The sequence below is a fragment of the Erinaceus europaeus genome, chromosome 1, assembly GCF_950295315.1.
Source record: "Erinaceus europaeus chromosome 1, mEriEur2.1, whole genome shotgun sequence".
NCBI classification, from domain to species: Eukaryota; Metazoa; Chordata; class Mammalia; order Eulipotyphla; family Erinaceidae; genus Erinaceus; species Erinaceus europaeus.
Genome location: NC_080162.1, coordinates 151,555,217 through 151,581,794, shown reverse-complemented (window position 1 = coordinate 151,581,794; position 26,578 = coordinate 151,555,217). Strand labels below are relative to the sequence as shown.

The 26,578-nt window shown below is 50.1% G+C and overlaps 1 protein-coding gene across 2 annotated transcripts in view; it reads right to left on the bottom strand.

Moving 5' to 3' along the window:
- Window positions 1-284: 284 nt before the first annotated feature.
- Window positions 285-26,578, bottom strand: part of ZC3H3 (zinc finger CCCH-type containing 3) — an 87,799-nt gene continuing 61,505 nt past the window's right edge. The window contains exons 6-12 of one of the 2 annotated variants that reach the window (XM_060198272.1): window positions 22,286-22,328; window positions 22,044-22,205; window positions 21,870-21,939; window positions 19,869-20,000; window positions 2,731-2,915; window positions 1,962-2,126; window positions 285-789 (exon numbers count right to left, since the gene is read on the bottom strand). In XM_060198272.1, the coding sequence (XP_060054255.1) occupies window positions 300-789; window positions 1,962-2,126; window positions 2,731-2,915; window positions 19,869-20,000; window positions 21,870-21,939; window positions 22,044-22,205; window positions 22,286-22,328 (1,247 nt within the window). In that variant the 3' untranslated portion in view covers window positions 285-299. Of the gene's footprint in view, window positions 790-1,961; window positions 2,312-2,730; window positions 2,916-19,868; window positions 20,001-21,869; window positions 21,940-22,043; window positions 22,206-22,285; window positions 22,329-26,578 lie in introns of both variants that reach the window. The other variant, XM_007515991.3, reaches the window with a different exon arrangement.

The window sequence follows — 26,578 nt, the reverse complement described above, 5'->3', positions numbered from 1 at the left end:
TAGAAGCAAGAGCCCCAGGATATCCTGTGTGGTGGCCCCCCATCTCTAGAGTTCAGGGTGGAGAGTGCCCAGTCCCCTGAGCTACCTCACCCCTTCCTGGGCTAGTGGGGGGGGGAGACCAGGCTAGGCAGACAGGAGGGCAAGAGTAGGGGTCACGGAGGGGGATCCATAGGCAACTCCTATCTCCCCAGAATGCCTCTCAGACTCAACCTTCAACCCCCTCCACCCACCAGGGTGGACCCTCTGGGAGGCCCCAAATCCTGGGGTATGGAGTGCGGCTGCCCAAACAAGATCCGGTGTCAGGATAGCCAAGCAGACGTAGGAAGAAACTTTATTGCTGAACTCAGGACCCCACCAGGGAGGCCTGGCTGGTGGCTCCTTCCATAGTAGGGAGTCCTGAGGGGATTGCTGGGGGGGGGGGGTGCATCATCTGGCTGCTTGCACAGTGGGGACAGGTCTGGAGGTGAGCTCCACCTGGCACCCCTTGCTGTGGAAGTTGACATGTCTTGGGTGTGAGACAGAGGATGTGGGGGGTGGGGAAGGAGGTGAGGAGGTGGGGAGTGGAAAGGCCCACAGGGCAGGGGCCCAGCCCAGAGAGGATGTGGTGGTCCTGGACAAGCAGTGGTCACAGAAGGCTGGGGGCTGGGTAGATAGAGCTCATGTCCTGTGGCCCCTCGTCCGGAGTGGTGGTGGGTGGAGCCTCCTTTCTGCACAGGGCTGGGGTGCTGAGGTAGGAGCAGGCAGAAGCCCCGGGCCCTCACAGCCGTGGCTTGATGTGTAGAGGTTTCCCTGTTCCAAGAGGGGGCAAAGTCAGGTGCCAGTCACTGAGACAGACTGAGGAAATGCTACCAGTCCCTTCTTGGGGGCCCAGCTGGCTGGCAACAGCTTGGCTCCTGAAGGAGGAAGGGCTCCCCACCCCCACAACGGCAAGCAGAGTCACAGGCACAGCCCCAACAGATGCAGGCTGAGCTGCAAATGCAGGGGCCCACCTGCACGTGTGCTCACACCAGGCCCAGGCTGCCAGACGTGTCCCAGGCAGCTGCATGTGCCCTCATGAGCAGAGCTGGTGTGTGGTGCCTGCTGGGCCCGCAGGTGACAGTGAGAGTGGCAATGTCAAAGCTCCCTAACTAGAAGGCTCTATGTAGCTGCTCTGTACCCAGACCCTTACTTGGGGGCTAATATCCCATTTGTCTCCTCAGACCCAGCCAGAAGCTGGAAGTCAGGCCTTCCCAGCAGGGCCTTCTGTCCCAGACCCTCAGGCCAGGGGCTAAGGCTGGGCAGATAGGAGGCTGGAGGTGGACTTACAAGTTCCTGATCTTACAAGGCTAAAAAGGAGGTGGCTGGCTCAGGGCCCCTCTGCCTCCCATACTAGGTCAGAGCACCTGGAGGGAGGAGGCTGGTGCCCAGCTCTTGCAGGTGGGGCCTGGCCTCAGCAGGCACCCCTCAAGTGGAGGCTGTAAACAGGAGGCGCAGGGCAGGCGTTTGAATGTGCTCAGTGGAGCTGTTCAAGAAGGCTGCAGCAAGCAGCTTCCATTAACGTTACGACCATGAAATATGACAATAAAATGATAGCCCGTATGGTCGCAAATTTGCAGCCCGCCGAGCTGCGTGGGGTTTATCGTCACTCAAACACGCGGAGAGCTGTAAAATGTTTACAGAAAGGGTCGTTTGCAGCCATAAAATCCTCTTTTCTCTCCTAAACAAGGCTGAGTGGAGCCATTTACCAAGCCCCAAATGTTCATCGGGGGAGAGGGAACATCTGTTCTCTCCAGGAGTGTGCAGTGCTCTTCCAGAACAAATTAACAGAAACGGGTGCTTTCTAATTAAATCAGTTCTTGCTGGGGTGGCCTACTGGGGCAGCCGGCCCTGCCCCTGGGGGCCAACAGTGCCCAGTTCACACCCCACCCCAGTGGGTCTGGCCCGGCCATCCAGAAAAGCCCTGTTGCCATGAAGTTGCCTACCTGAGTCCTTGATGAGGGGGTTCCTGGGGGTCCGGGTCCTGGGCTGGCCAGCAGGACTGGGCGTGGAACGCAGAGAGATGAAGGAAGGCAGCTTGGAGAGCCTGCCTGCACTGGTGACTGAGGCTGCCTTTTGGCCAACAGACTCCTCCTGGTCCAAAGACAGGGCTGGGGAGGGAGATGAGGGGGAGGGGGAGGAGCTGGCGGAGGGGGAGGGTGCTTTTGATGACAAGGGGGAGACTGAGGCTGTCACTAAGCCCCGTGGGGAGGAGGGTGGGGAGGCTGAGCCAGCAGCCACAGATGTAGGGGAGCTGGGTGTCTGTCTGGTGGAGCGCTGGGAGGCTGAGGATTTCCTGTGGGAAAGTGAGGAACACATTGTGAAGGCAGGCGTTCAGAGGGTAATAGGGCTGCTGGTCCCTCCCACCCTCCTGCCCCAACAGTCAGGAACACAGGCACGCAGAGCCAGGGACAGGCTGCGATGTGGTCTCTGGCCAGGGCAGCAGACTCCACAGGGACCCTAGTCTTCTGCATCTAGCAACCCCCACACTCCCTGAAGAACATTCTCCACCTCTTCATCCCCACTCCTGTCTGTGTCACAGTTGCTCTGGGCTCTGTCCAGCCAACAGGCCTGGTAGGGTAACCCTAGAGGAACCCTTAACCTTAGAGCAAGACTTCTTTTGGGGCCGGGGGGGGGGGGGGAGGCTCATGCAGAGGGTCCTGCATGTCCCCCTAGCAAGGAGAAAGCACTTCCCCAAAACCCACATCATCTGACCTGGGCCCATGGGCAGTAGAGGCCCGGCTCCTGGAGGTTGCATGGCTGGACTCCGGCACTGGGGAGGCAGCTGCTCGCCGACAGGGTCGCTTTTGGTTGCGGTGGAGCAGCTGGCACTGGGTACCCCGGGGACAGACGCCCCTGCGGGAGAAGTCAGGGCACAGCAGCGTGTGCTTCTTCTTGCACTGGAGGGAGAAGACTACACTGGAACTGCTGCAGGCTCTAGATGTGGCAGTCCCAGAAGAGCTAATTCCCCCTGGTGGTTGCAGCTTCAGGCTGGGGGACTCATGAGTGGGGTGCAGGCTCCCAGCCGGGGTGTGGCAGGTCAGCTGAGGCCAGGCAGTGGGGTGGGGCCCAGCCTGCACCCGATCCTCCACACCTGTCTCAGAAGCTAATTATACCCTAGCTGAGTGGGGGATGCCTTCCCACAGGTATGGGGCGACTGCAGCCTCAGCTCCCCTTGCTAGGTCCCTGCCCAGCCCACCTGCTCCCAGGGCTCAACCCTGTAGCCCTGGGCAGGTGCCCACTGCTAGTCTGTTGTCCTTCTAGGGCAGGAGTGCCCAGTATCCCATGTTTGGCTCTGTAGCTGCCTCACTGGACACCCTAAATACCCCTTGGGTTGGCCTTGGTGCCAGTCGTCTGCAAACCCAGGGGGACTGGGGAAGCCATGCAGCTCAGCTGCGAGGGGTGTGCATTGGCACAGTCACTCGGAAACATGCAGGGTAGCTGGAAAGCACTTCTTGCCAGACTGCAGCCTTCTTTAGCAACTGACCACCCCTGGCATGCCTCCGCACAGAGGGATGGGTATTTCACCCTCAGGCTGTCCGGTGGCCTGGCCCGAACCCGGAAGCCTGTCCTTGTAGGCCTGTAGCCAAGGAGAGCCTCAGAGGCTTGTGGAAACACTGGGAGAGCCCAGGGCAGGGCCTTCTGGGGAGAGGGGGCAACTGCAGGGGGAGAGGTGACAGGACATCTGGGTGAAGGATAACAGTGAGCACAAGGGCCCAGCAGTGACCAGAAGGGACTCACAGCCAGCAGCACCACCCCATCTCCCCACAGCAGAGATCCTAGCTAAAGGGGTTGGGGGTGTCAGGCAGCCTGTCTCTGATCCAGCTGGCTTTATGGGGTGACCAGGCAGAGGGGCCAGGTTGGCACCAATGGAAGAAGGTAACAGACAAAATTATGCTTTCCTTGATTATGTGTTGACATGTGGGATCAAATTAAATAAAATACATCTTGCCTAGTTTGGTTTTTAGCTTGATAAAGTAGATACTGTAACAGTTAAAATCAGATTGGTGAGATAGCATAGTGGTTCATGCCTGAGCAACCAGAAGTCCTAAATTTAATCCCCAATACCACCATAAGCCAGAGCTGAACAGTGCTCTGGTAAAAACACACACGCGTCCGCGTGCACATACACACACACACATACACACACACCACACAACATAAACAAAACTCTAGTTGAGGATCTACTGGAAATTCTATACATTCAAGAGATTCATAATTCCAATTTTATATGATGCCCCCATACTAGAAAACACTTTTCAATTTGGTTTATGGGGTCAGGGGAGAGGAAGAGAGGAAGGGAGGGAGAGAGAGAGAGAGAGAGAGTTGGAGGAGGGGGGAGAGAAGATAAGGTTTTGTGCATGTAAGATTTCACCACTCTTGGGCTGACTTTTTTATTCAGACAAGCAAAGACAGGACAGATACCTCAGCCCCAGAGCATCCCTAGAATCACCACAGCATTCCCACTGGTGCCGGGGCTGGCAAGGCAAGCATCCTACCCTGTAAGGTATCTCTCTGGCCCTAGAATGATCTAGAAAGAAAATCTGACTATAATGAGATTACACATGCATATTTAGGCCAATTTTACTCATGAACAAAGATTCAAAAGTCCTACAAATTATAAAGCAAACAGTCCTGGAGTGTATGAAAACACTAATATATCTTATATTAACTCACATTAGAAAATCAATGTATAGAAGCTGCAGTAATAGAGTCAAAGAGAAAGACCATATGATCATTTCTCTAGGAAGGAGAGTATTTAATAAAATTCAGCATCAGTTCAAAGCTTGGCAAATTATTGGTTGGCAGGAACTTCCTTTGCTTGATATAAAGACTCTCTTAAAAGAACCTTCTTCTGTGCTGGGGGAAGTTTCAATGCTATGTTGTCTTTTCCTTCTGTCTATCTAGAGGGGGAAAAAAGTCTGCCTTTCTGATTATCTGGGGGAAAAAAGTCTGCCCCGAGTGGTAAAAGCCCAACAGTGATCAAAAGGAAAGCAAGAAAAGATATCAAAGGAGAGGCCTATGGAAATGGGGCTGGGCTGGTCCCTGGGAAGGAAGTAGTGACACCAGACACACTGGTACAGTTTGCACCAAAATGACACTCAGAAAACCCCCAATCAACATGTCACCTTTGTTTAAAACTTAAGTTGAGTCTAAAATATATTCCTGGGAGGATAAAGGACAAGAATAACTATGATAACTGTGAAGAACAAAGTGAAAGAACTTCACTTTATTATTATGAATCAGCGTGAAGCTCAAATTATCCAAAGACTACAAAATTGGCTCAAGGACAATCTAAGAAATGACTGAAAAGGAAGTCAAACAGGCCTGGCCTCCAGGACAGGCTCTCTCTAGGAGGACAGAACCCTTCCTTCCTTCTAGGGTAATCAACCCCGCACCTCTCCACCGTCTATAGAACCATACTCCCACCCCACTGCAGACTTCCCCTCCAAGGCAGAGCCCCTCCTCCAGTCTCTAAAACTACTTACAGAAGAGCAAGGGAAAAGGGAAATAGGCTCTTCCCTCCCACCTAACACATGCCAATTGCACCTGGATTAAAGTATTAAGTCCCATGCTGAATGATAGTATGGCACTCTTTTTTTTTTTAATATATATTTTATTTATTTATTCCCTTTTGTTGCCCTTGTTGTTTTATTGTTGTAGTTATTATTGTTGTTGTCGTTGTTGGATAGGACAGAGAGAAATGGAGGGGGGGGGAAGACAGAGAGGAGGAAAGACACCTGCAGACCTGCTTCACCGCCTGTGAAGCGACTCCCCTGCAGGTGAGGAGCCGGGGTTCAAACCGGGATCCTTATGCCGGTCCTTATGCTTTGCACCACCTGCGCTTAACCCGCTGCGCTACAGCCCGACTCCCTGTATGGCACTCTTATAAGGCAAAGCAGCAAGGATTTTTTACATGAGCCACAAAATGTATATAAAATTTGTAGAATTTCCATGAATATTAAAAATGTTCCTCTCCAAAATACATCACCAAGAAATATAACATGGCAAGGGAGATTTTTGGGGCCATGTGGTGGTACAGCTAGTTGAATGCACAGGTTATAATGCACTGGAATTTTATCTGAGATCCTAGATGTTGGTATGCTTCTAATTCTGCTTCTAAAAACCCCTTCTGTTTCATTTGGTTTAATCCCCCCTGCTTAACACTGTATTCTATTTACATAACCACTGTTAACTAAGCACCGGCATGCCTGCATGGCACTGGTTTGATCCCACTTAAAGTTGTGGTCTATTTACATAAACCACGTCTCGTCACCCAATCTGGTCCCCTATGCCTACACTGAACTTCTCTGTTCCAGTCTCTTGGAAACAAGAGTTGGCAGTCAGCTGAGGTAAAGAACAAACACCTCATCACAAACCCCTGCAAGCGTCAACCCAGCTTTGACCTAGCACGTTATGATTGGGCCCTCCTCAATCGCTATCGAACAGGCTATGGCCAGTGCGCCGCTATGTTCCATCGCTGGGGAGCCAGAGACGACCCAAACTGCCCCTGCGGCTACAGACAGACTATGACCCACATAGTCAACGACTGCCACCTCTCCAGATTCAAAGGAGGTCTCGAAACTTTACATCAGGCTCAACCTGACGCTGTTGACTGGCTACGGAAGAAGGGCAAACGCTAGAAGAAGAAGAACCACTGTTAACTAAGCACCACCCTCCCTCCAGGGCATTGGTGGTTCAGTGGTAGAATTCTCGCCTACTCCGCCCCCTCTCCTTGTCACACCCTGATTTTCACCAATCTCTTTTTGCTCCACCCTCTCTACATCACATCCTGTTTCCGCCCTACTTGAGTATATATAGGATTGTGAGTTTTAGTTTAGTTTTAGATGGCTTAGATTGTGCTGCGTTCCACGTGAATAAAGAGATACCGCGATGACACTGACTTAAAAAAAAAAAAAAAGCTGGACACAGCCATGATTTCTAGAGACATCCAGAAATAATCCAAAAATTTTTTTTCCTCCTTTGATTTTTTTTTTTTTTTACATCTTGGCATAAATCTGAAACGTTTAATCCTGAAAACTGTATGAGTTATGGTTGGGGCAGATAGTACAATGATTATGTTAATGATTCTCAAGCCTGCGGCTTCTAACTGTGGTTCTTCTGTTTACCTCTCCACATTTTATTGAGTTTAAACAACCTTGAAATCATACTAGAAAGGACTTCCAATTATAATGGAGTTATCAATTATAGTAAACTTCTAATCTGTTACAAGTTTTGTTTGACAAGTGAATTTCAGCTGTCAAGTCTTCACATGAAAAAGCATCTGCTCAAATGAAATCCCTGGAAATCCATTTGGACCCTTGTTCTCTGATGTTGCCCACAAGATGGCATGACTACAGCAGCCCTCCCAAAACCCATGATGTTACTTGACACGACCTGAAGAAACAGATTCACAGACTCCAAAGCTCACTCTCTACAGAAAAGCGGAATTCCAGTGGCTAACATTCCCCATCGAGACAGGCATGCAGTGTTTCATCCCCTGGCATTTCTTCCGTGGTCATCTACTTTCGACTGACACTTCCATCGGACTTACTGGAACACCTCTTGGACACTTTACACAATTTACAGCAGTTTCCCTTTATGCTGCTGGGTTTCTCAAAGACTGACTGCAACCAGCTGCCTTGGGACTCTATAGGCCACGCCCCCTCACCTGAAGGCCCTGCCCCCAGAGGCAGAAAACTCCCCCTCCTTACTAGGTCATGCCCACAGAGGCAGGAAACGTCCTTTGAGGCAAGAGATGCCCACAGAGGCATGAAGCGCCCCCCAGAGGCAATAGATGCCCCCAGAGGCAAGAAAGGCCCTTTCTCCTGCTAGGCCTTGCCCTTTGAAGCAGGAAACGCCCCCCTCAGGCCTCCCCCTGGCATCACACTGGTTCTTGCTGCTCTCCTATTTTGTTCCTCCATGTCTTATGCCAGTTCTTTTGGAAATGCCTATATGATATAGGTTTCTGTTCACTCCACACTCCTGATACTATGGCCATTAGTTAAAAAGAAAGGGGGAATTGTTGGTATGCTTCTAATTCTGCTTCTAAAAACCCCTTCTGTTTCATTTGGTTTAATCCCCCCTGCTTAACACTGTATTCTATTTACATAACCACTGTTAACTAAGCACCGGCATGCCTGCATGGCACTGGTTTAATCCCACTTAAAGCTGCAGTCTATTTACATAAACCACTGTTAACTAAGCACCACCCTCCCTCCAGGGCATTCAGTGGCTCAGTGGTAGAATTCTCGCCTGCTCCAGCCCCTCTCCTTGTCACACCCTGATTTTCACCAATCTCTTTTTGCTCCACCCTCTCTACATCACATCCTGTTTACACCCTACTTGGCAAGTATATATATGGACAGGATTGTTAGTTTCAGTTTAGTTTAGATGGCTTAGATTGTGCTGCGTTCTGCATAAATAAAGACTGATCTGCGTACCATTCAGCCATGAGTCCCTGGTCGTCTGTCTCCACCCGCGAAGCTAAGCCCGACACTAGAGAGGTCCCAGGTTTAATCCTTGGCACCACAAGCCAGAACTGAGCAGTACTCTGGTCTCTCATTCTCATTTCTTTCTCATAGAAATAAATAAGGAAGTCAGGCAGTGGTGCAATCTGACAAAGCATATATATTACAGTGCACAAGGAGCCAAGTTCAAGGCCATGGTCCCCACCTATAGCAGTGAAGCATGTCTCTCTCCCTCTCTCTCTTCTCCCTTCCTCCCCCTCCCCCACCTCCATCTTCACACTTAATTTCTCTGTCCAAAATAAAAACATAGAAATAAGTATTTGCGGCCATGTGGTGGTACACCTAACAGGTTACAATGCACAAGGACCTGGGTTCAAGGGCTCAGTCCCCACCTGCAGGGGGAAAGCTTTGCAAGTGATGAAGCAGAGCTGCAGGTGTCTCTCTCTCTCTCTCCTCTTTCCCTTTCATTTTGACTGTCTCTATCCAATAAATAAAAATAATTAAAAAAATTAAAAAACAGAAGTAAGTATTTTAAAGCAGTAGTAAAACACAAATTAGAAACTGAAAGATATTTTCTACTTGTATGATGAAAAATAGCACGTAGGTGCATTGCAAGACTGGCCAGCTCCTCATGGGGCGCGAGCGCTTCCACACTACGATCATCATCTCTGGCATTATGCTATTCCACTGCAGAATACTGTGCCCCAGTATGGTTCCGTAGCCCCCATGTCCACTTGGTCGATTCCAAATTATATTCCTCCATGAGGATAATTTCTGGAACCATCCGTTCCACCCCGGTTCCATGGCTGCCAGTTCTTAGCAACATCGCCCCGCCAGATATTCGTCGGGATGCGGCATCATCTAAGTTCATTTCCCACGTCTATGCTCGACCGGACCTGCCAATATACGTGGATATCTTCGCCCACCCTGTCCAACGCTTGACGTCTCGTCACCCAATCTGGTCCCCTACGCCTACACTGAACTTCTCTGTTCCAGACTCTTGGAAACAGAGTTGGCAGTCAGCTGAGGTAAAGAACAAACACCTCATCGCAGACCCCTGCAAGCGTCAACCCGGCTTTGACCTAGCACGTTATGATTGGGCCCTCCTCAATCGCTATTGAAGAGGCCATGGCCGGTGCGCCGCTATGTTCCATTGCTGGGGAGCCAGAGACGACCCGAACTGCCCCTGCGGCTACAGACAGACATAGTCAACAGACATAGTCAACGACTGCCACCTCTCCAGATTCAAAGGTCTCGAAACTTTACATCAGGCTCAACCTGACGCTGTTGACTGGCTACGGAAGAAGGGCAAACACTAGAAGAAGAAGCACGCAGGTGTGTGTGTGTGTATATATGTGTGTGGCTTATTTATTGCAGTTAGGAAACTAGCTCAACTGGTAGAGCACAGGACTTAATGTCAGAAGCTTCCAGGTATTGCATGCTCCCAACTGGTGCCCTAGTTTCTCTCTCTCATGTAAAATTCTATCTCATTAAGTGAAATAAGTTTTACATGGGCCAGCAAAATAGCTCACTTGGATAATGTGGTGCTTTGCCATGATAGTGACCCAAGTTCAAGCCTGGCCCCACCACAGTGGAGGAAGCTTTAATGCTACGGTCTCTTTCACTTACTTCCTCCTTGCCTCTTTCCTCTTTTTTTTTTTTTTCTTTCCTCTTTTTTTTTTTTTTTATCTAAAAAATACACACATATACATACAGATAATAATAAACAACAATACAAAAAGATTTATTTAAGAGATAGAGAAAAACCACAGCACAGATCAACTGTGGCATTATGTAGTTCGGGGATGGAACTTGAAGCCTTGCATATGCAAGCCCTGTGCTCTACTTAATAAGCCACCTGCTCTGCCACCTTATGTTCATTTCCTTATTGTATTAATTTCCTATGAAACAGTAAGGAAAAAGAAAAAGGGGAAATACTCCCTCCATCACTTAAAAAACAAACAAAACAGAAAGGAGCTAGCTTTTTGTTAGACTATAGGGCTTACATGCCTCAGGCTCTGGTCTCTTTCTCTCTTATAGAAATAAATAAATTGGGGCTGGGTGGTGGCACACCTACTGAGCACACACATTACAAATGCAGACACAGGGCACAAGCCCCAACTACCTGCAGAGTGAAAGTTTCACGAGCAGTGGAGCAGTGCTGTAGGGTTCTTCCTCTCCTCACCCCTTCTTTATTCCTCTCTCTTTCCACATATAAAAAAGTAAATTAGGGGGCCAGGTGGTGGTGAACCTAGTTGAGCACACATATTACCATATGCAAGGACCTGGGTTTAAGCCAACCCCCCCCCAATTTCCCACCTGTAGAGGGGACACTTCATGAGCAGAGAAGCAGGTCTTCAAGTGTCTCTCTCTCCCTATCTCCCCCTTCCATTTCAATTTCTCTCTGTTCTATCAAATAAAATAGAAAGAAAAAATAAAGGAAAAAACGACTGCTGGGAGTGGTGGATTCATATTTGACACCGAGAACAAGCTATAACCATAGTGGCAATAAAAAAATAATAATAAAGCACTGTGTATTGCACCCAAGTAAAAGACTCTGGGGTGGGATTGGGGGAGGGCTCAGGTCCTAGAACATGACGGCAGATGAGAACCTAGTAAGGGTTGAATTGTTATTGTGGAAAACTGAGAAATGTTACACATGTACAAACTACTGTATTTTACTGTCGACTGTAAACCATTAATCCCCCAATAAAGAAATAAATTTCAAATCCAGAGCTAACTCTTTTAAAAATTGTTAACTTACTTATTTTTCACTAGAGTACTACTTAGCTCTGGCTTATGGTGATGCAGGGGATTGAATCTGGGACTTGGGAGCCTCGGGCATGAAAATCTTTTGCATAATCATTATGCCATTTCCTCTATCTACTAACTCTTTTCAAAAAATAATTATTTTTAAAAGACTAATTCATTAATTAATGAGAGAGACAGAAATAGAGAGAACACCAGACTATCACTATGGCACATGTGATGTTGTTGGGGACTGAACTCTGGACCTCGTGCTTGAATCTAATGCCTTATCCATGTAGTCATCCTAGGCTGCTAGGTGAGCACTTAATCCTTCAAATGGCCAAGAAGGAAAAAAAAAAAATTAAACTTGGCCACAACTGCTGGCTATCCAGACTCTGATGCTATCTTTCTTTTTGTTTACTTATACGTGACACAGTAGTGATTTACAAGATAATAAGGGTATAATTCCACACCACTCTCACCACAAAAGTTCCGTACCTCCATCCTCCTCCAGTGGTAACTGCCATAGTTCTCCCAAGATCGTAGATATGGGACTGGGACTGGGACTGGGACTGGGACACACACATACACACACACACTCTGCTATCTTTCCATTCACTGGGAGTCCTACACTTATGAAACCCTCGTCTGGATGGATAAGTGGAAATGGCAGGTGAAGGGAAGCAACTCCAAGCCTCATCCTCGAGGTGCTGGGACCAAGGGCATCCAACCCCAGGTGGTCCAGGTGGTGAACATCACGATGCACAGTGGCTTCAGTGGCTTCCGAGAGGCTCTTGTCCTGGCCCTGCCTTCCTCTTAGGCCAATAGCACTTCCCTCTCTCCCAGTGCCTCCCCTCTAGGTAGACCCACCCATGATCCACTGGAGCAGCTGTCCTTGGCTAGGCCATCTCATTCATTCAAACATTCCATTCATTCTAAACAAGGGGGTAAGGGCAATGTAGTGCCTTCCCACAGAAAATGCCAGTGATGGGAAGTGGGTGACATCAGGGGAAGCTAGCAGCCCAGTGCTCTGTCAGTGCTGACAGCAACTAGCTAGTTTTCATTAGTATAGATGCTAACATGAGGGGAGATGGCGGAAGGGTGCATGGGAACTTGCACCCTCGTAACCATGCAACTTGTCTAGTCTCCTGCTGCTACAAAGATGTTTCATAAACATTATGACTAAACTGTGCTGGTCCTGGAGTCCTGCAACCACAGGGTCTGGTCCCAGGAAGAGGCCAAGACAGGCATGTCTCTGAGAAGACAAGAGTCCCAGGAGATAGTGGAGAGATGCACATCATATGCAGATGCCACAGGTGAAAAGTTCTACTGCAGTGGAGAATTACAGGTAGAGCTGGGCATTAATGCACTGAGAAGCTAGCTACATTAGATCAGCATGAGGGAGAGACAAGCATAAACAGGAAAAGAAGAGTTTTCTACTTCCCAGATGGGGTGTGGACATATTTCCCCAATCTTCCTGCTAAGCACAACAAAAGCCCCGGGTGGCATAGATATGACAACCACAAGCAGATCTGGAGTAGAGAAGGCTGACCTGGCCCTAGTGTTTTATAACTAGTGGTCTATGGGGCTGGGAGGTAGTGTGCCCAGTTGAGCACAAATTGCCATATGTGAGGACCTTAGTTGAACCCTTAATTCCCCACCTGTGCGGGGGGGGGGGGGGGGGGTGGAGGGAAAGAGCTTCATGAGCAGTGAAGCAGGTCTGCAAGGTGTCACTTCCCCCTCCCCCACAAACAGATATATTTCTCCTTTAACATTAGTTCAGTGCTATGGAAACAGAGCGTGTTTTATGTGACAGACTGAGGCACTAAAGGTCCCAGGTTCCATCACCTGTACCATCATAAGCAGTGCTCTGGTAAAATTAATACAAAAAAGTGGCCAGAGCCATGTGACAACAAAGAAACTAAGTAAGAATAATGCTGCCTTTCAGCTACCAAGTTGCAGATGGTACCATGATTCCATCCTGACTTCTCTGGGCAGACAACCTTACCAAGGTGTCCTAGAACTTCACCTCTCCAGAGCTCTACCTCACTAGGGAAAGACACAAACAGGCTGGAGGTATGGATAAACCTGCCAATGCCCATGACCAGCAAATAAGCAATTATAGAAGTCAGAACTCCCACCTTTTGCACCCCAAAAATAATTTTGATCCATACTCCTAGCAGAGGAGAAATGACAGGCAAGATAACCAGAGGGCTCTGAACTCCAACTCCATCAGGACCCAGAGGGAGAAGAGGAAAAAGGAAGTTATATTTGGATAGTAGTAGTAGGGTTATGTGTAACTTGGGGAGGAAGAGAAGATGAGACCTTAAAAAGAGGTGGGGGGGGGAACTGTATACAAATATAGACAGATAGTTGTAGAAATAATAGTTAACCATATCTGCAATCTTAAGAAAAGTGCTATAGCTTACAATAAAGAGGGGATTCAAAACTCTGGTGGTGGGAACAGTGTGAAATTATACCCCTGTTGACTTGTAATTTTGTAAATCAATTATTAAATCACTAATAAAAGTAAATAAAAAACTAAGTATAAAAATAAAATAAAATAAAATAAGGCTGGGTGCACACCTGGTTGATTGCATATGTTATAATGCATAAGGACCCAGGTTCCAGCCCCCGGTCCCCACCTACAGGGGGAAAGCTTTGCAAGTGGTCAGGAAGTGTTGCAAGTGTGTCTTTGTCTCTATCCCCCCCCTTTTAATTTTTATTATCTTTATTTATTGGATAGAGACAGCCAGAAATTGAGAGGGTAGGGGGAGACAGAGAGGGAGAGAGACAGAAAGACACCTGCAGCCCTGCCTCATCATTCAAAAAGCTGTCCTCCTGCAGGTGGAGACTGGGGACTCAAACCTGGGCCCTTGTGCACTGTAACGCGCACTCAACCAGGTGCGCAACCACCTGACCCCTCTCTCTCCCTCTCTATCACACACTTCCCTCTTGATTTCTGGCCGTCTCTGTCCAATAAATATAGTGTAAAATTAAAAAATAATAAATTTATTTCAAAAAATAAAATAAATTGTAGCCCAGGAGGTAACACAGTGGGTAAAGTGTTGGAACTCTGAAGCATGAAGTCCTGAGTTCTATCCCTGGCAATGCAAGGCTAGAGTGATGTTACGGTTCTGTCCCATTAATACATAAGTAAATAAAAATAAATAGATTAATTCTAAGCCCTAAATTTATCCATTTAGGGCATTCACATTTAGTGTATTATTCCAACTGATACCAAAAAATTAGTAAGATTCCTCCTCAACCCGACCCAAGCCACATAACAAACCCTCAGCTGCCATCACACCCACTGAGGAGAGTGGAAAGCATCTTCTTTCATAGGAAAAACAAAACTAGATGCCCCCTTGGCCACTTCCATTCAACATAGCAGTAGGAATTCTAGCCGGAGCAATTAGGACAAGATAAAGAAAGTAATAAAAGGCATCTAACTGAAAGGAAGAAAATCATCTCATTTACATAAAACTCTAAAGAATGCACCAAGAAACTGTTAGTGCTAATAAATGAATTCAGCAGATTTTTAGATATAAAAAGTGCTATCCACATGCAGAGAAGCTGAGCTCTTATCTAAAAGCCATGAAAAAATTAACTCACATAGGATAAAAACCTAAAGAGTTAAATTATTGTTTTTCAAAAGAAGAGTTAAATAATCAAATTCCTATAAAAGGGGCAAAGCTTCATGCTAGTGGATTTGCTAAGATTTCTTGTATATAATACCAAGAGCACACACAAAAGTAGAAGAGGCCAACTGTATCTAACTGATAAGGAAATGTGAGCAGAGTTCATGAGAAGAGAATAGAAACAGTAGCCAGAAAACAGCTCAGGTGGTAGAGTGTAGTAACCTGCACTTCAGAGACTTCTGGTTAAATCTTCTGTGCCTCATTGTTTCTTTCTTGCATGTGAAACTTCCTATCTCATAAGAAACAAAATAATCAATCTTAAAGGAGAGAATCGGGGGCTGGGTGGTATTAAGCACACAAAGTGCAAGGAATGGCACAAGGATCCCGGTTCCAGCCCCCGGCTCCCCACCGGCAGGGGAGTTGCTTCGCAAGCAGTGAAGCAGGTCTACAGGTGTTTTTCTCTTCCCCTCACTGTCTTCCCCTCCTCTCTCAATTTCTCTGTCCTATCCAACAACAAGAACAGTAGCAACAACAACAATAGGGGAAAGATGGCCGCCAGATGCGGTAGATTCGTAATACAAGCGCAGAGGCCCAGCAGTAACCCTGGAGGCAAAGGAAAGAACGACACAGCCTGAGGAGTGGCATGGTATGTAAAGCAATGGACTCCCAAATATAAGATCTTGAGTTAAGTTCCCAGCATTACATATGCCAGAATGATGCTCTAGTTTTCTCTCATTAACAAATCTTAGTTTTTTTAAGAGGGAATAAAACTCAGGGGGCTCAGAGATGGCACAACACATTGCCATGTGTGAGGACCCAGGTTTGAGTTCCAGTTCCCCACCTGCAGGAGGGAAGCTTCAAGAGTGGTCACTAAGCAGGTCAAGCAGGTCTGCAGGTCTCTCTCTCTCTTACCTCTCAATTTCTATCTGTCCTATCAAAAAGCAAAACAACAAACAAAGGCTGCCAGGAGCAGTAGATTCATTGTGCATCCACAGAGCCTCAGTGGTAAGCCTCGTGGCAATAATCACGACAATAAAGCAAATAAAAGGGAAGAATGTAACTCAACTCAATTCAAAAGTAAGCAAAGGGGTCTGTCTGGTGGTGGCTCAACCTGGGCTGGTTCAAGGTCCCACTCCTCACCTGCAGAAGGGAACTCTCACAAGTAGTGAATCAGTGTTGCATGTACTACTCCCCTCTGTCTCTGTCTCTCATCCTCTACTTAAAAAATTTTTCAAAAACAGGCAAGAGAATGATGGGATGGGTAAGTGAAACAGTACACTGGAGTAGTGCACTACTTTGCTATGTATGTGGCCCATGGTTGAGATCAGCCCCCACTGCATTGGAAGAAGCTCTGGTTCTTTGTAACAATAAAATAAATATTTTTAAAAAGAAATGAATGGTGGATGGATGGTGGTATACCTGGTAGAGCACAGACACTAAGTATTACTATGTACATGGACCCAGGTTCAAGCCCCTGGTCCCCACTTATAGGGGTAAGCTTCAGAAGTGGAGAAGCAGTGCTACAGGTGTCTCTCGCTTCTTCTCTATCACCCTTCCCCTCTCAATTTCTCTGCCCTATCAAAAACAAACAAACAAAAAAAAACTGGCACTGGGAGGAATAATTCATGATGCAGCCACAGAGGCCCCATGATAACTCTGATGGCAGAAAAAGGAGATGAAAGAGAAGTAGTAAATGGTCATTTCTCAAAATAAATAAAAATTAACAAAAGGAATGACCAATAACTATATACCCAACAAACTTTGCATTACTAGTCTTTAGGGAAATACAAATCAAAACCACATGGACACATAATGACAACCACTACTTTTTAAAAAATATTTATTGATTGACTGATTGATTGGGTAGAGACAGACAGAAATTGAAAAGGAAGGGGAGACAGAGCGTGAGAGAGACAGAGAGACACCTTCAGCCCTGCTTTACCAATCATGAAGCATCCTACCTGCAAGTGAGGACCAGGGGCTTGAACCTAGGACCTTGAGCACTATAATGTATGCACTTAACCAGGTGTACCACTGCCTGGCCCCAGAAGACTACTTCTTTAAATTGTTACTTAGTATATATGAGAGAATGTTTCACATAAAAGAGCTTCAAGAAACCAGAGCACCACTCTGGTAATGCGATACTGAGGATCTAGCCAGGATCTGCAAAACCTGTGCTCTACCCGCCTGAGCTACTGGCCCCACAGCCACGGCTATATTTTATTTGTTGATATTTCACTGCAATTACACAATCAATAATGTAATATACCCACAACCACTGTACTGTACAGTTAAGTGGGTGAATTATGCCTCAATAAAGCTGTTTTTAGTGTGTGTGGGGTGCACAAGGGCCTCCTGCATGCATGATTCCACTGTTTTCAGGGTTGATTTTTTTCTTTTTCTTTCTTTTCCTTTTTTTTTTTTTTTTGCCTCCAGGGTTATTGCTGGGGCTCAGTACCTGCACCACAAATCCACTGCACCTAGAGGCTATTTTTTTCCTTTTTGTTGCCCTTGTTTTTTTATTGTTGTTGTGGTTATTATTATTGTTGTTACTGATACTGCTGTTGGATAGGAGAGAAATGGAGAGAGGAGAGGAAGACAGAGAGGGGGAGAGAAAGATAGACACTTGCAGACCTACTTCACCGCTTGTGAAGCAACCCCCTGCAGGTGGAGAGCTGGGGGCTTGAACTGGGATCCTTACGTCAGTCTTTGTGCTTCGTGCCATGTGCGCTTAGCCCGCTGTGTTACTGCCTAACCCTGATTTTTTCTATTCTTAAAAAATTGTTTTGTGTGGTCTGGGAGGTGGCGAAGTGGATAAAGCATCGGACTCTCAAGCATGAGGTCCTGAGTTCAATCCCCGGCAGCACATGCACCAGAGTGATGTCTGGTTCTTTCTCTCTTCCTGTCTTTCTCATTAATAAATGAACAAAATCTTTAAAAAATGTTTTGTATGGGTGAAATTGAAACAGAAAGAAAGGCAGAGGCATCACAGCACTGCTCCACCAGCTGTGGAACTTGCCCTGGTGATGTGATGGTCCTTTGTAGTGCTGGAGCTTGAACCCAGGGTTACATGCATAGTAAAATGTGCATTCTACCAGAAGAGCTATCTCCTGGCACTCAATAAAACTTAAAGCTCAAGGGTTAGTGGGAAGGGGAATGTGGACTTGTGGCTTCCATATAGGTGATTGATCACTGGATGCCGTGAGTATAGAGGGACTGTGAGAGGGGCACCTCAGATATACTAGCACCCACAGTTAAATGGTCTGCCAGAGCTGGTGAGGGGGTAGTGGTGGGTGGGATGGGGGAAAGGAGTCACTGCCTGCAGGGCTGAGAAGTAAATACAACCCAACAATGGAGGCACTGGGTACAACCCCCACAACAGCTAGACATGAGTCCTACTGACCACACACACAGATGCAGGAAGGGTAGGACAGAAAGCTCTGATCAGACACAGAGCCACAAACATCAATTGCTGGTGGCCTCGGGGACTCAGCAGACAGAAGCAGCATACCCCAAAGGAGGGAGAAGAAGGTCTCAGCAGTCTCATGGAAAAGGGAGCGGCCTCTTTAAGGAGCCACCGCTTTATGAAGCAAGGTTAACAATTTCACTTGATTCAGTGGAATATTATAAACTCTCTGGGGCCCATTTGAGGACTTGTGCTTCAGGCACAAGGTGACGACTCAGCACTTTTTATATTATTTAGAGAATAAAATTAACCCTCCCCGGCCCGGGCTGCTGCCTCTCGAGCACGGATCAGCGTGCTCAGCGCTTTCCCATATATAATTACAAGCTGCTATCCATCACATGGTGCAGCAACATGCCAGGGGATGCAATAAGCACTTCCACTAACAGAGACAGGATTTCAATGCCGCCTCCACAGCCTCCCTGAAACTAGAATAGTCTACAGCAGTAGTCAATGGCTTCTACACACACACACCCCCCCCACACACACACACACACCCACACACACACCCACACACACACCCCACACACACCTGGGCTGTCTAAAACTGATGCCCTCTTCTAGGGGATGTAGGATTCTCCCCCAAAAGGCCCCCAGCTGAATCCTGCTATGAGAAGGAGAGGGTGCAAGAGAGCTGGACAACTATGAAAGGTTGTGCGCAGGAAGGGAAGAGCACCTACAGTGTGAAGCCTGGGCCAGACTGCCCATGTACCTGGCACCTGTAGCATAGGGTGCATTGTCATATGGGGGCTCTGAGGCAAGATGGTCATTCATTCACTAGCTTGTAGACAGGGAAGTTCCCTGTGGGCACATACTGGCGAGGCCCATCAGGGGGTCCCCCAGCTCAACTAGGTGGACAACAGGCCCTGCATCCTCAACTGGCAGCCCTGGTATGGGGGGGGGGGTGATGGGCATGCTCTGCCCAAAGAAGCAACCTGCCTGGGCATGAAGAATGGCCCCAGCAGGAAGGTCACCTGGCAAGGGAGGACACAAGCCAGGTGGCAATCATGAGCCATAGAGCCAGAGCCACCCCTCTAGCGTGTAGCTGGCTATGTCTCAGGTCCTTCCTTCCTAGTTTGCCTGGCTGGCACTTCCAGGATCCAGCCCTGTGCCTTTGGTCTCTATGAGGAGAAAGGTGGGCTGCGTATCCACCTGCCATCCTGGGACTCCCCCTCCTAGTGCCCTGTAGCCCTGCCAGCCCTACTTTCCCATCTGTTGAATGGAATGTGCCAAGAGCCAGAGTCAGGGGTCAGGGTTGGCAAGACGGCTCGTGTGGAGAATGTGCCTGCTTTGCCATGCTCTGGACCCAGGTTCAAGCCTGGCCCTCACTGTCCTGCCTCTACTGGAATTGGGGCTGAAGCAGTGAAGCTCCAGTGAGAACAACCGAAAGGCTTGGAGTCGCCTCCCTGCCAGGCAGCATAGGACCTGGGTGACATTGCAGGCTTTTCTGAGCAGCTGTGTAGTGGGCCAATCACTGACCCACTGTGTGAGGGAAGTGCCAGAGTGCGGTGGCCCTGCAGGGCCCCTCACCTTCTCGCCCAGGGGGCAGTAGCCTTTGAGGAAGTCCGTGCAGACCTCTGCCTTTCGGGACACGTAGACGTGACTGTAGGGGCAGTTGTTGTTGCTGCAGATCCCTTTCAGGAAGTAGGAGCACACAGGCATCTGTCAGGGACATGAAGCGGGCAGTGAGGATCAGCAGACCCCAAAACTCACCCACCACTACCCTCCACAAGCCTGTGTCCACTCTACCTCAGAGGTAAGGGCTTCTGAAAGCCAAGGACCTCCAAAGTATCAGACAGCTGTGGCTGGGATAGGTGTGGAGGGGACTGGGACAGCCAACATTCTGGTGGTAGGAAGTGATAGGCAGGAGTCTGGCTGCCTAGGGCAGGCCAGGAGGGGGCTGCCCACCCAAATTCACCCCTGGCTTCCCTAGCAGGTTGTGTTCATGAGGCGGGGCAGGGGGTTGCCCAGCCAGCTTCACATAATAGACAGGACCCGGGGCAGGGCTGGCCAGTGCAGAGGTATTGCTGGAGTCTGCTGCCAGCTCTGTGTAGTGGGCTGTGGCAGAGGGGCCCTGGAGGCTTGGCAGAGTCCCTAGATGCCTGGTACCGGGCATCTGATAGTATGCAGGGATGGCCTGGGGTACCTTTAAGTGGGAGGGGTGGCTTTAGAGCAGTCTGGGTTTTAGTTGGCACTGCCTCTCAGCAAGGGCCTAAGAGAGACCTGGCTGGAAACCAAGAAGCCCCCTCCCTGCCTCTTCCTAATAATGGAGACAGGTCTGAGGGGCAATGCAGGTAGGGAGGGGAATCCCTGATGAGGTCCCTGCCCTCTGGCAGGCCAGTACCCTGGACAGTACAACCTCAGATCACAGAGTCTCTCTTCAGGCCTCCTCTGCCCCAGACCCAGATCTGGAGGTGCTGCACCAGCACCTCACTGTAGCCCACCACTTCCTGCCTACTCAGACCCACTAGGGCACTGTCCGCCTGGGGACTCAAAAAACAGGGATTCCAAAACAACACTTTCTGGGGTCTGGCCGAGGAGAGGGAAGCAAAGAAACAAAGGGTGATTGAACGTGTAAGAGTTGATTTTTAATTGTCTTTTAACTGCCACACAGAGGGGTGAGGGGCTGGCCCATTCGGGGTGGTGCGGCTGCAGACAATTCCCTTAATGTGGCTTTTGATATAGAGCCCAAATTAGCTCTAATAAAAAGGGGTAATAAAGCCCACTCTCACACCAAACGGAACTCCTCCTAGCTGTCAGAGCAGCCGTTATCAAGAGGAAACTGCGTTCTCATTTCAATTAACCTTGTTTGCACCCACCACGTCCACACAAATAACAATAACATTAATTCAGGGCGCCTGAGTGCGCGCCCGCATTAGACAGCTCGGAACGTGCGAGGCTTCGGAGCCAGAAACTAATGAACCCGAAACTCGACGTGAATTTCCAAATTGCTCACAACAGAGTTTCAGAGCTCTATTAGGGAGAAAAATGCTGATTCTTTTCAAGTTCCTCAAGGGGAAAAGCTGTTGTAGCAGCAGCGCCTCTGCCTGCTCCCACCCCTAACCTGCTGCAGCCCCCTTAACTCTGGGGGCCTGTGGGCAGCCTCCCCCCAGCCTCGCTGACCCTGAGGGGCCCAGGACACCTGACCCTGCCCATGCCTGAGCTGCCCACCTCTCCCCCACTGCTAGAGACTTCTGAAGGGCCACCCAGGGAGGAGCTGTGCTGAGGGCTGGTGCCTCCCACCCCTCCTCCCTCCGTCCTCTTCCTTCCCCTCCTCCTCCTCCCAGCTCCTGCTCCCAGAAAACCTCCAGCCTCACATGCTGCTCACAAGCTGCCTCTCACCAGCCCCGGGCCTGCAGGGTAAGTGAGGCTGGGCCTGTGAACTAGACATAGAGTGCCAGGGCCCACAGGTCTCCCCTAGCTCCCCATGGATGAGGCTGGGCCTGCATCCTGACTGGCAAGAGCATGAGGTCCCTCTAGCAGGAGTCCAGACAGCTAACCTGGTCCCAGGAAGTTAGCCTGGGGGCTCACCTTCTCCTTGGAGACCTGGTGGGAGAAGGGGCAGGTTCCATCCGTCTTCTTGCATGTGCCCCGCAAGAACCTGTGCAGCGGGAAGGAGGATGTGTGTGTTTGAGTGTTGGGGGGGGGGGGACTCCGCCTTGCAGAGCCCAGTACCCCCTCTCCCAACTTGGGTGGGTGTCGCACCTGGTGCACACGGCCACCTTCTCAGGGTCATGGATGTAGGGGCAGCGCTCGCCTCGGTTGCACCTGCCGAAGCGGTTGTAATACATGCAGTACTCCTCCGTTCGCTTCCGCCGCCGCTGCCTCGCCTGTCGCACGATGGCCAGGCTGCGCTGCACAGCTCGACTGGGGGTGGGGAAGACAGTGAGCTGAGATGGGGAGGAGAGGGGCCCTCTACCACCCCACAGCAACCCCAAGAGATCTACCTGGCAAGGGAACGGCTGCAGCTGCTGGTGAGGTCCAGTCGTCCTGTGGGGAGAGGAGTGGGTCACAGCAAGCCCCTGTCCCCACTCAGACATGAGTGTGTGAACTGTCCCCTCCAAGAAGCAGCCTTCTGCCCAATCTTGGGGGGTCAGTGTCCTCTTAGGGACAAAGGATTGAAGGAAGGATACAAGGTAGAGACCAAAGAAACTGCGAGTTGTGACTTAATGTGGGGGTCCCTAGAGTACATGGTTACTGGTCCGAGGGTTTTCCTGAAGCAAGGCACAGGGATAGTAGTCTGAAGGGGTGGGTGGGTGGGGGGTCTACTTTCAAGGAACCAAGGAAACTTTTCAGTGTCCAAGGAGTCTGCCCAACAGAAACAAAGGAGAAAGCCATACAGAGCCAGGCGTTCTCTGTGGGGGGGTCCCTGCCTTCCAGGGCCTGCACAGGGCCAGTTCTCATTTTAGAGACACTCTGGACTCCAAGCAAACACAGGGGACATGAGACAGCAAGAGATCAGGAAGGTGCCCGGCAGGCCTTGGGCCAAGGGGGCCAATCAGGAGCATGGCTGCTCTGGTCTACAGGAGGAGGCACCCCCTGAGCACAGCAGCAGGGCAGGGAGAACACTGGCAGGGAGAGCACTGGCCCGACCCAGACCAGATCTGATTTCCTCTAGGCAACTGCTGAAACAGATCTAGTTAGAGAGGCAACAGTGTTATTACTTGGGAATGCTAAGGCCCCAGCAGATGACCAAGCCACGTCGGGTTTAGAAAGGGATGTTCCGGGGTCAACTGGCCCTAAGATGAGCAGCCCTCCTGCCATCTGCAGTGCCCCAACTCTGCCCCACCCCCACAACCCCAGATCTCTCCCGTGGCCACACACAGCCCCACTCTTCTCCCAGCCCACTGTTACAGCTGCCTTCGCTCAGTGGGCCAAACCCCAGGGGCCTCTTTCCATGCCACATGCCATAAAGCCCTACCCACTCCCTGGCCCCTCCAGGTGTCCTTTCTGGGCTAGGTGCCCTCACACTGCCCCCACCCAACCTGTCTCCTCATGTTTAATAAGCGCACTCCAATGCCCTCCCAATGCAAGGCCCTTAATTTGAGCCCTGGCACCACATAGGAGCACCATGGATGGGACTGGGGAAACTCCATGGATGGTGAAGTGTTATGGTATCTCTCCTCCCTGTTCACCTCTCCCTTTCATTGTCTCTCTCTCTCTCAGAAGAAATATGAACTAAAAAAATTGGATCATGGAGGCCACTTAGCAGTGATTTCACACATATTCAAGGCCCTGTGCTCACGCCCTAGCATAACATATGAACAGAAAGGCAGCTTAGGAGGTGACAGTGCTAGAGCTCTAGACCTGCAAGCATAATGTTCTGAGTTTGATCCCCAGCATGCATCTGTCAAACTGTTCTTCTGGCACCTCCTCTGTCTGTCTCTCTCTCTCTCTCTCTCTCTCTGTCTCTCTGCCTGCCCCTCCATCTCCAGATAAAATCAATCTTTTAAAATAAGGGGTCAAGTGGTGTTGCACCTGGTAGATTGCATGTTACCATGTGCAAGGACCTGGGTTCAAGCCCCCAGTGCCCACCTGCAAGGGGATACCTTGCAAATGGTGAAGCAGTGCTGTTGGTGTCTTTCTCCCTGTCTTTTCCTCCCCTTTCAATTTTTCTCCATAGAAAAAACAAGCCTTGGAGGTACTACAGTGACTAGAACTTCTGGACTCTCCAAACATGAGGTCCCAAGTTTAATCCTCAGAATCACATATGCCAGAGTAATGCTCATTCTCTATAACCAAAAATCAATCTTAAAAAAAAAAAAGTAGATAAGTAAAAAGGCTTGCTGTAGACTAGTCAATGAGACCCCCTAATGGATGAGGAACCAGGCCCAGGCAGCTAGATTAGGATAACAGGTAAATTGAAGGGAGGTTTGGAGTATAGAGGAATTGGAGGTGACAGAGGGCAGCTTGAGGCGACACTGAAACCCTGGTTTCTAGGCTGGGAGGGTGGGCAGTGAGGTCAGACCAGTGGCACGTGGTGGCTGTACACCTGCCAGCCTGGTGACAGTGCAACTTGATCACTGTCGGTGAGTGGCTTCCTAGGTTGTCACCCAGGCTGCTGGTGACGCTGTGGCGCCATCTGCTCCTGCCAGGACTTCTGTCATCAGGGTCTGTCCAGCCAACCCTGGGCCTGGTGGGGAGAGGGGGCAGCTCTACTCATCTTTCCATTTTTTGTTCTTAAAAAAGCCAGCACAGGGCAGGCTCCTGCGGGAGCTTTGACAAGAACAGGAGGCACCTTTTCAAATGCTCTGTGGTGCTAAAAAATGCACATAAAGTAGCTGGCTCCGAATGGCAGAATGGCAGCTTCACTGGAGGTGCTAAGCAGCTCTCCTGAAAATGCAGCAACTTCAGAGCAGAAGGTGCCGACCTTCTAGAGAACTTGCACTTCCCAGGGGTCTTCCCAAAATAGACAGCCTTGTCCCCCAGTCTTCATCCCTGTGCCACCTGGTGGCACCCCAAAAGGTGTGCTGAGGATCAGAGACAGCACAGCTCCACTCCTACCACCCTAAAACTCTGGCGGCACATGGTCATCCTTGGAAAGACTGAAAATGCAGGTGGCTACAGGGAGAGACCTGGGAGAGGCAGCCAGGAGAAAGGCAGGTAGAGGGGCTGTTAGCTGGGCAGTGAAGGTCCCCTGGCCCCTCTAAGTGACCCAGAGCATAGGACACACAGGAAATAAAGTACACCCCCACAACCTGTCTGGGGCCTCAGCCCACAGCACCTGCCTGGTTCAGGGAATAGGGGAGCTGAGTACTCAGGAATATCTGGGGCCAGACTGGGAGGGGGGCCAGGGAGCAGGTTCTGGGGATGATGTCCCCACTCTACTGCAGGGACCTGGCACTTGAGGGTACCCAGGCCCCAGGCCAAAGCACCTGAAGAGGGGGCTGGGCCCTGGGGGTGTGCAGGCCTGTGACCCAGGAGGGTCTGCTCAGAGGCAAGGGCTGGCCCACAAGGCAGCCCTGGGGGGTCCAGGTAGGTAGAAAATTCCCTCCCCCCCAAAGCCCAGGAGGGTGCATGGACTCCACCAAGGTTGGATACTGTCCTGGAAAAGCAGGAGAGGCTAGGAGAGAGGAGCCTGGAGGTGTGGAAAAGAGGCAGATCCACCCCCTAGGAGGCTGCATTTCCTCACTGAAGTGAAAGTTCCACTGACACCAGGAGGAAATTTATTTCTTTAATTATTACTCATTTAAGCGGGCTGCAGGTCAGCGTTTCCCCACCACAGGGAGCAATCCTGAGTCCTCACTGGTTCTTGCTGTGAGCTGAGGTGTGCACTATCCTCTTGGGGTGAGTGGGGCCTGGGGGCTCTACCACCCTGCCCAGACCTGTGAGGTGTGACCTCTAGTCCCTGTGCTAGTGCCCTGCCAGGCCGGTCAGGCAGCTGGATCTAGGGGGCAGCTGGCAGGAGGAGGCAGGGCTGGGGGCAGGAGACCAGAAACTGCAGGCTGGGGGCCGGAGGCCAAGGGGCCGGCAGGCCAGCCTGCTCGCATGCTCTGTGGTGATGCCACCATTCCGGCTGCTGTGTGTGTAAATGGGAAGGCAGATTCTGCGGAGCTCAGCACTCGCAGGCTCAGCGTGGCACCCTCCCTGGTGAGAAGTGTGACAGCTCCCTGCCACTGTCTGCTCTCAAGCAGGGCGGGCTGGCGGGCTTGCAGGCTGCCATGGAGGACTGAGACCTAGCAACTATGGAGTTCAGGCTTCACTCCCCTCAGTCCTGGCCTTCTGCCCAAACTTGTGGGCCTGAGAACAGAGGTGTAGGTGCAACCCTGCCCCCACCCCCTCTCCCCCCCCCACAACTTCCCAGAGGCCAACCTGTCCCATCTGAGAGAATCACATGGTCCCAAGTCACAACCCATGATGGTCCCTTTGGTAAAAGGTGCAGAACCATGCAGTGGGTCCCCAAGGCCAGGTGGACATGCACATCCTCCAGGTACTCATCTGACCCCACTTCCCCACCCTCCACCCCCCCGCCAGGGCCTGGCATGAACCCTCTCCACCTGCCCCTCTCTCCTCTGGTGGGGTCCCATTCCCACACTAGAAAGGCTTCCCCAGTTCCTCTGTCAGGGAAAGGCCTCCTTGGGGGGCTGGGCAGTGGAGTACCCAGTTAAGCTCACATAGTTATGTACAAGACCTGCGCAAGGACCAGGGTTTGGGCCCCTGCTCCCCATCTGCAGCAGGGATGTTTTGTTTTTTTTCTCCAGGGTTATTGCTGGGGCTCAGTGCCTGTACTACGAATTAAC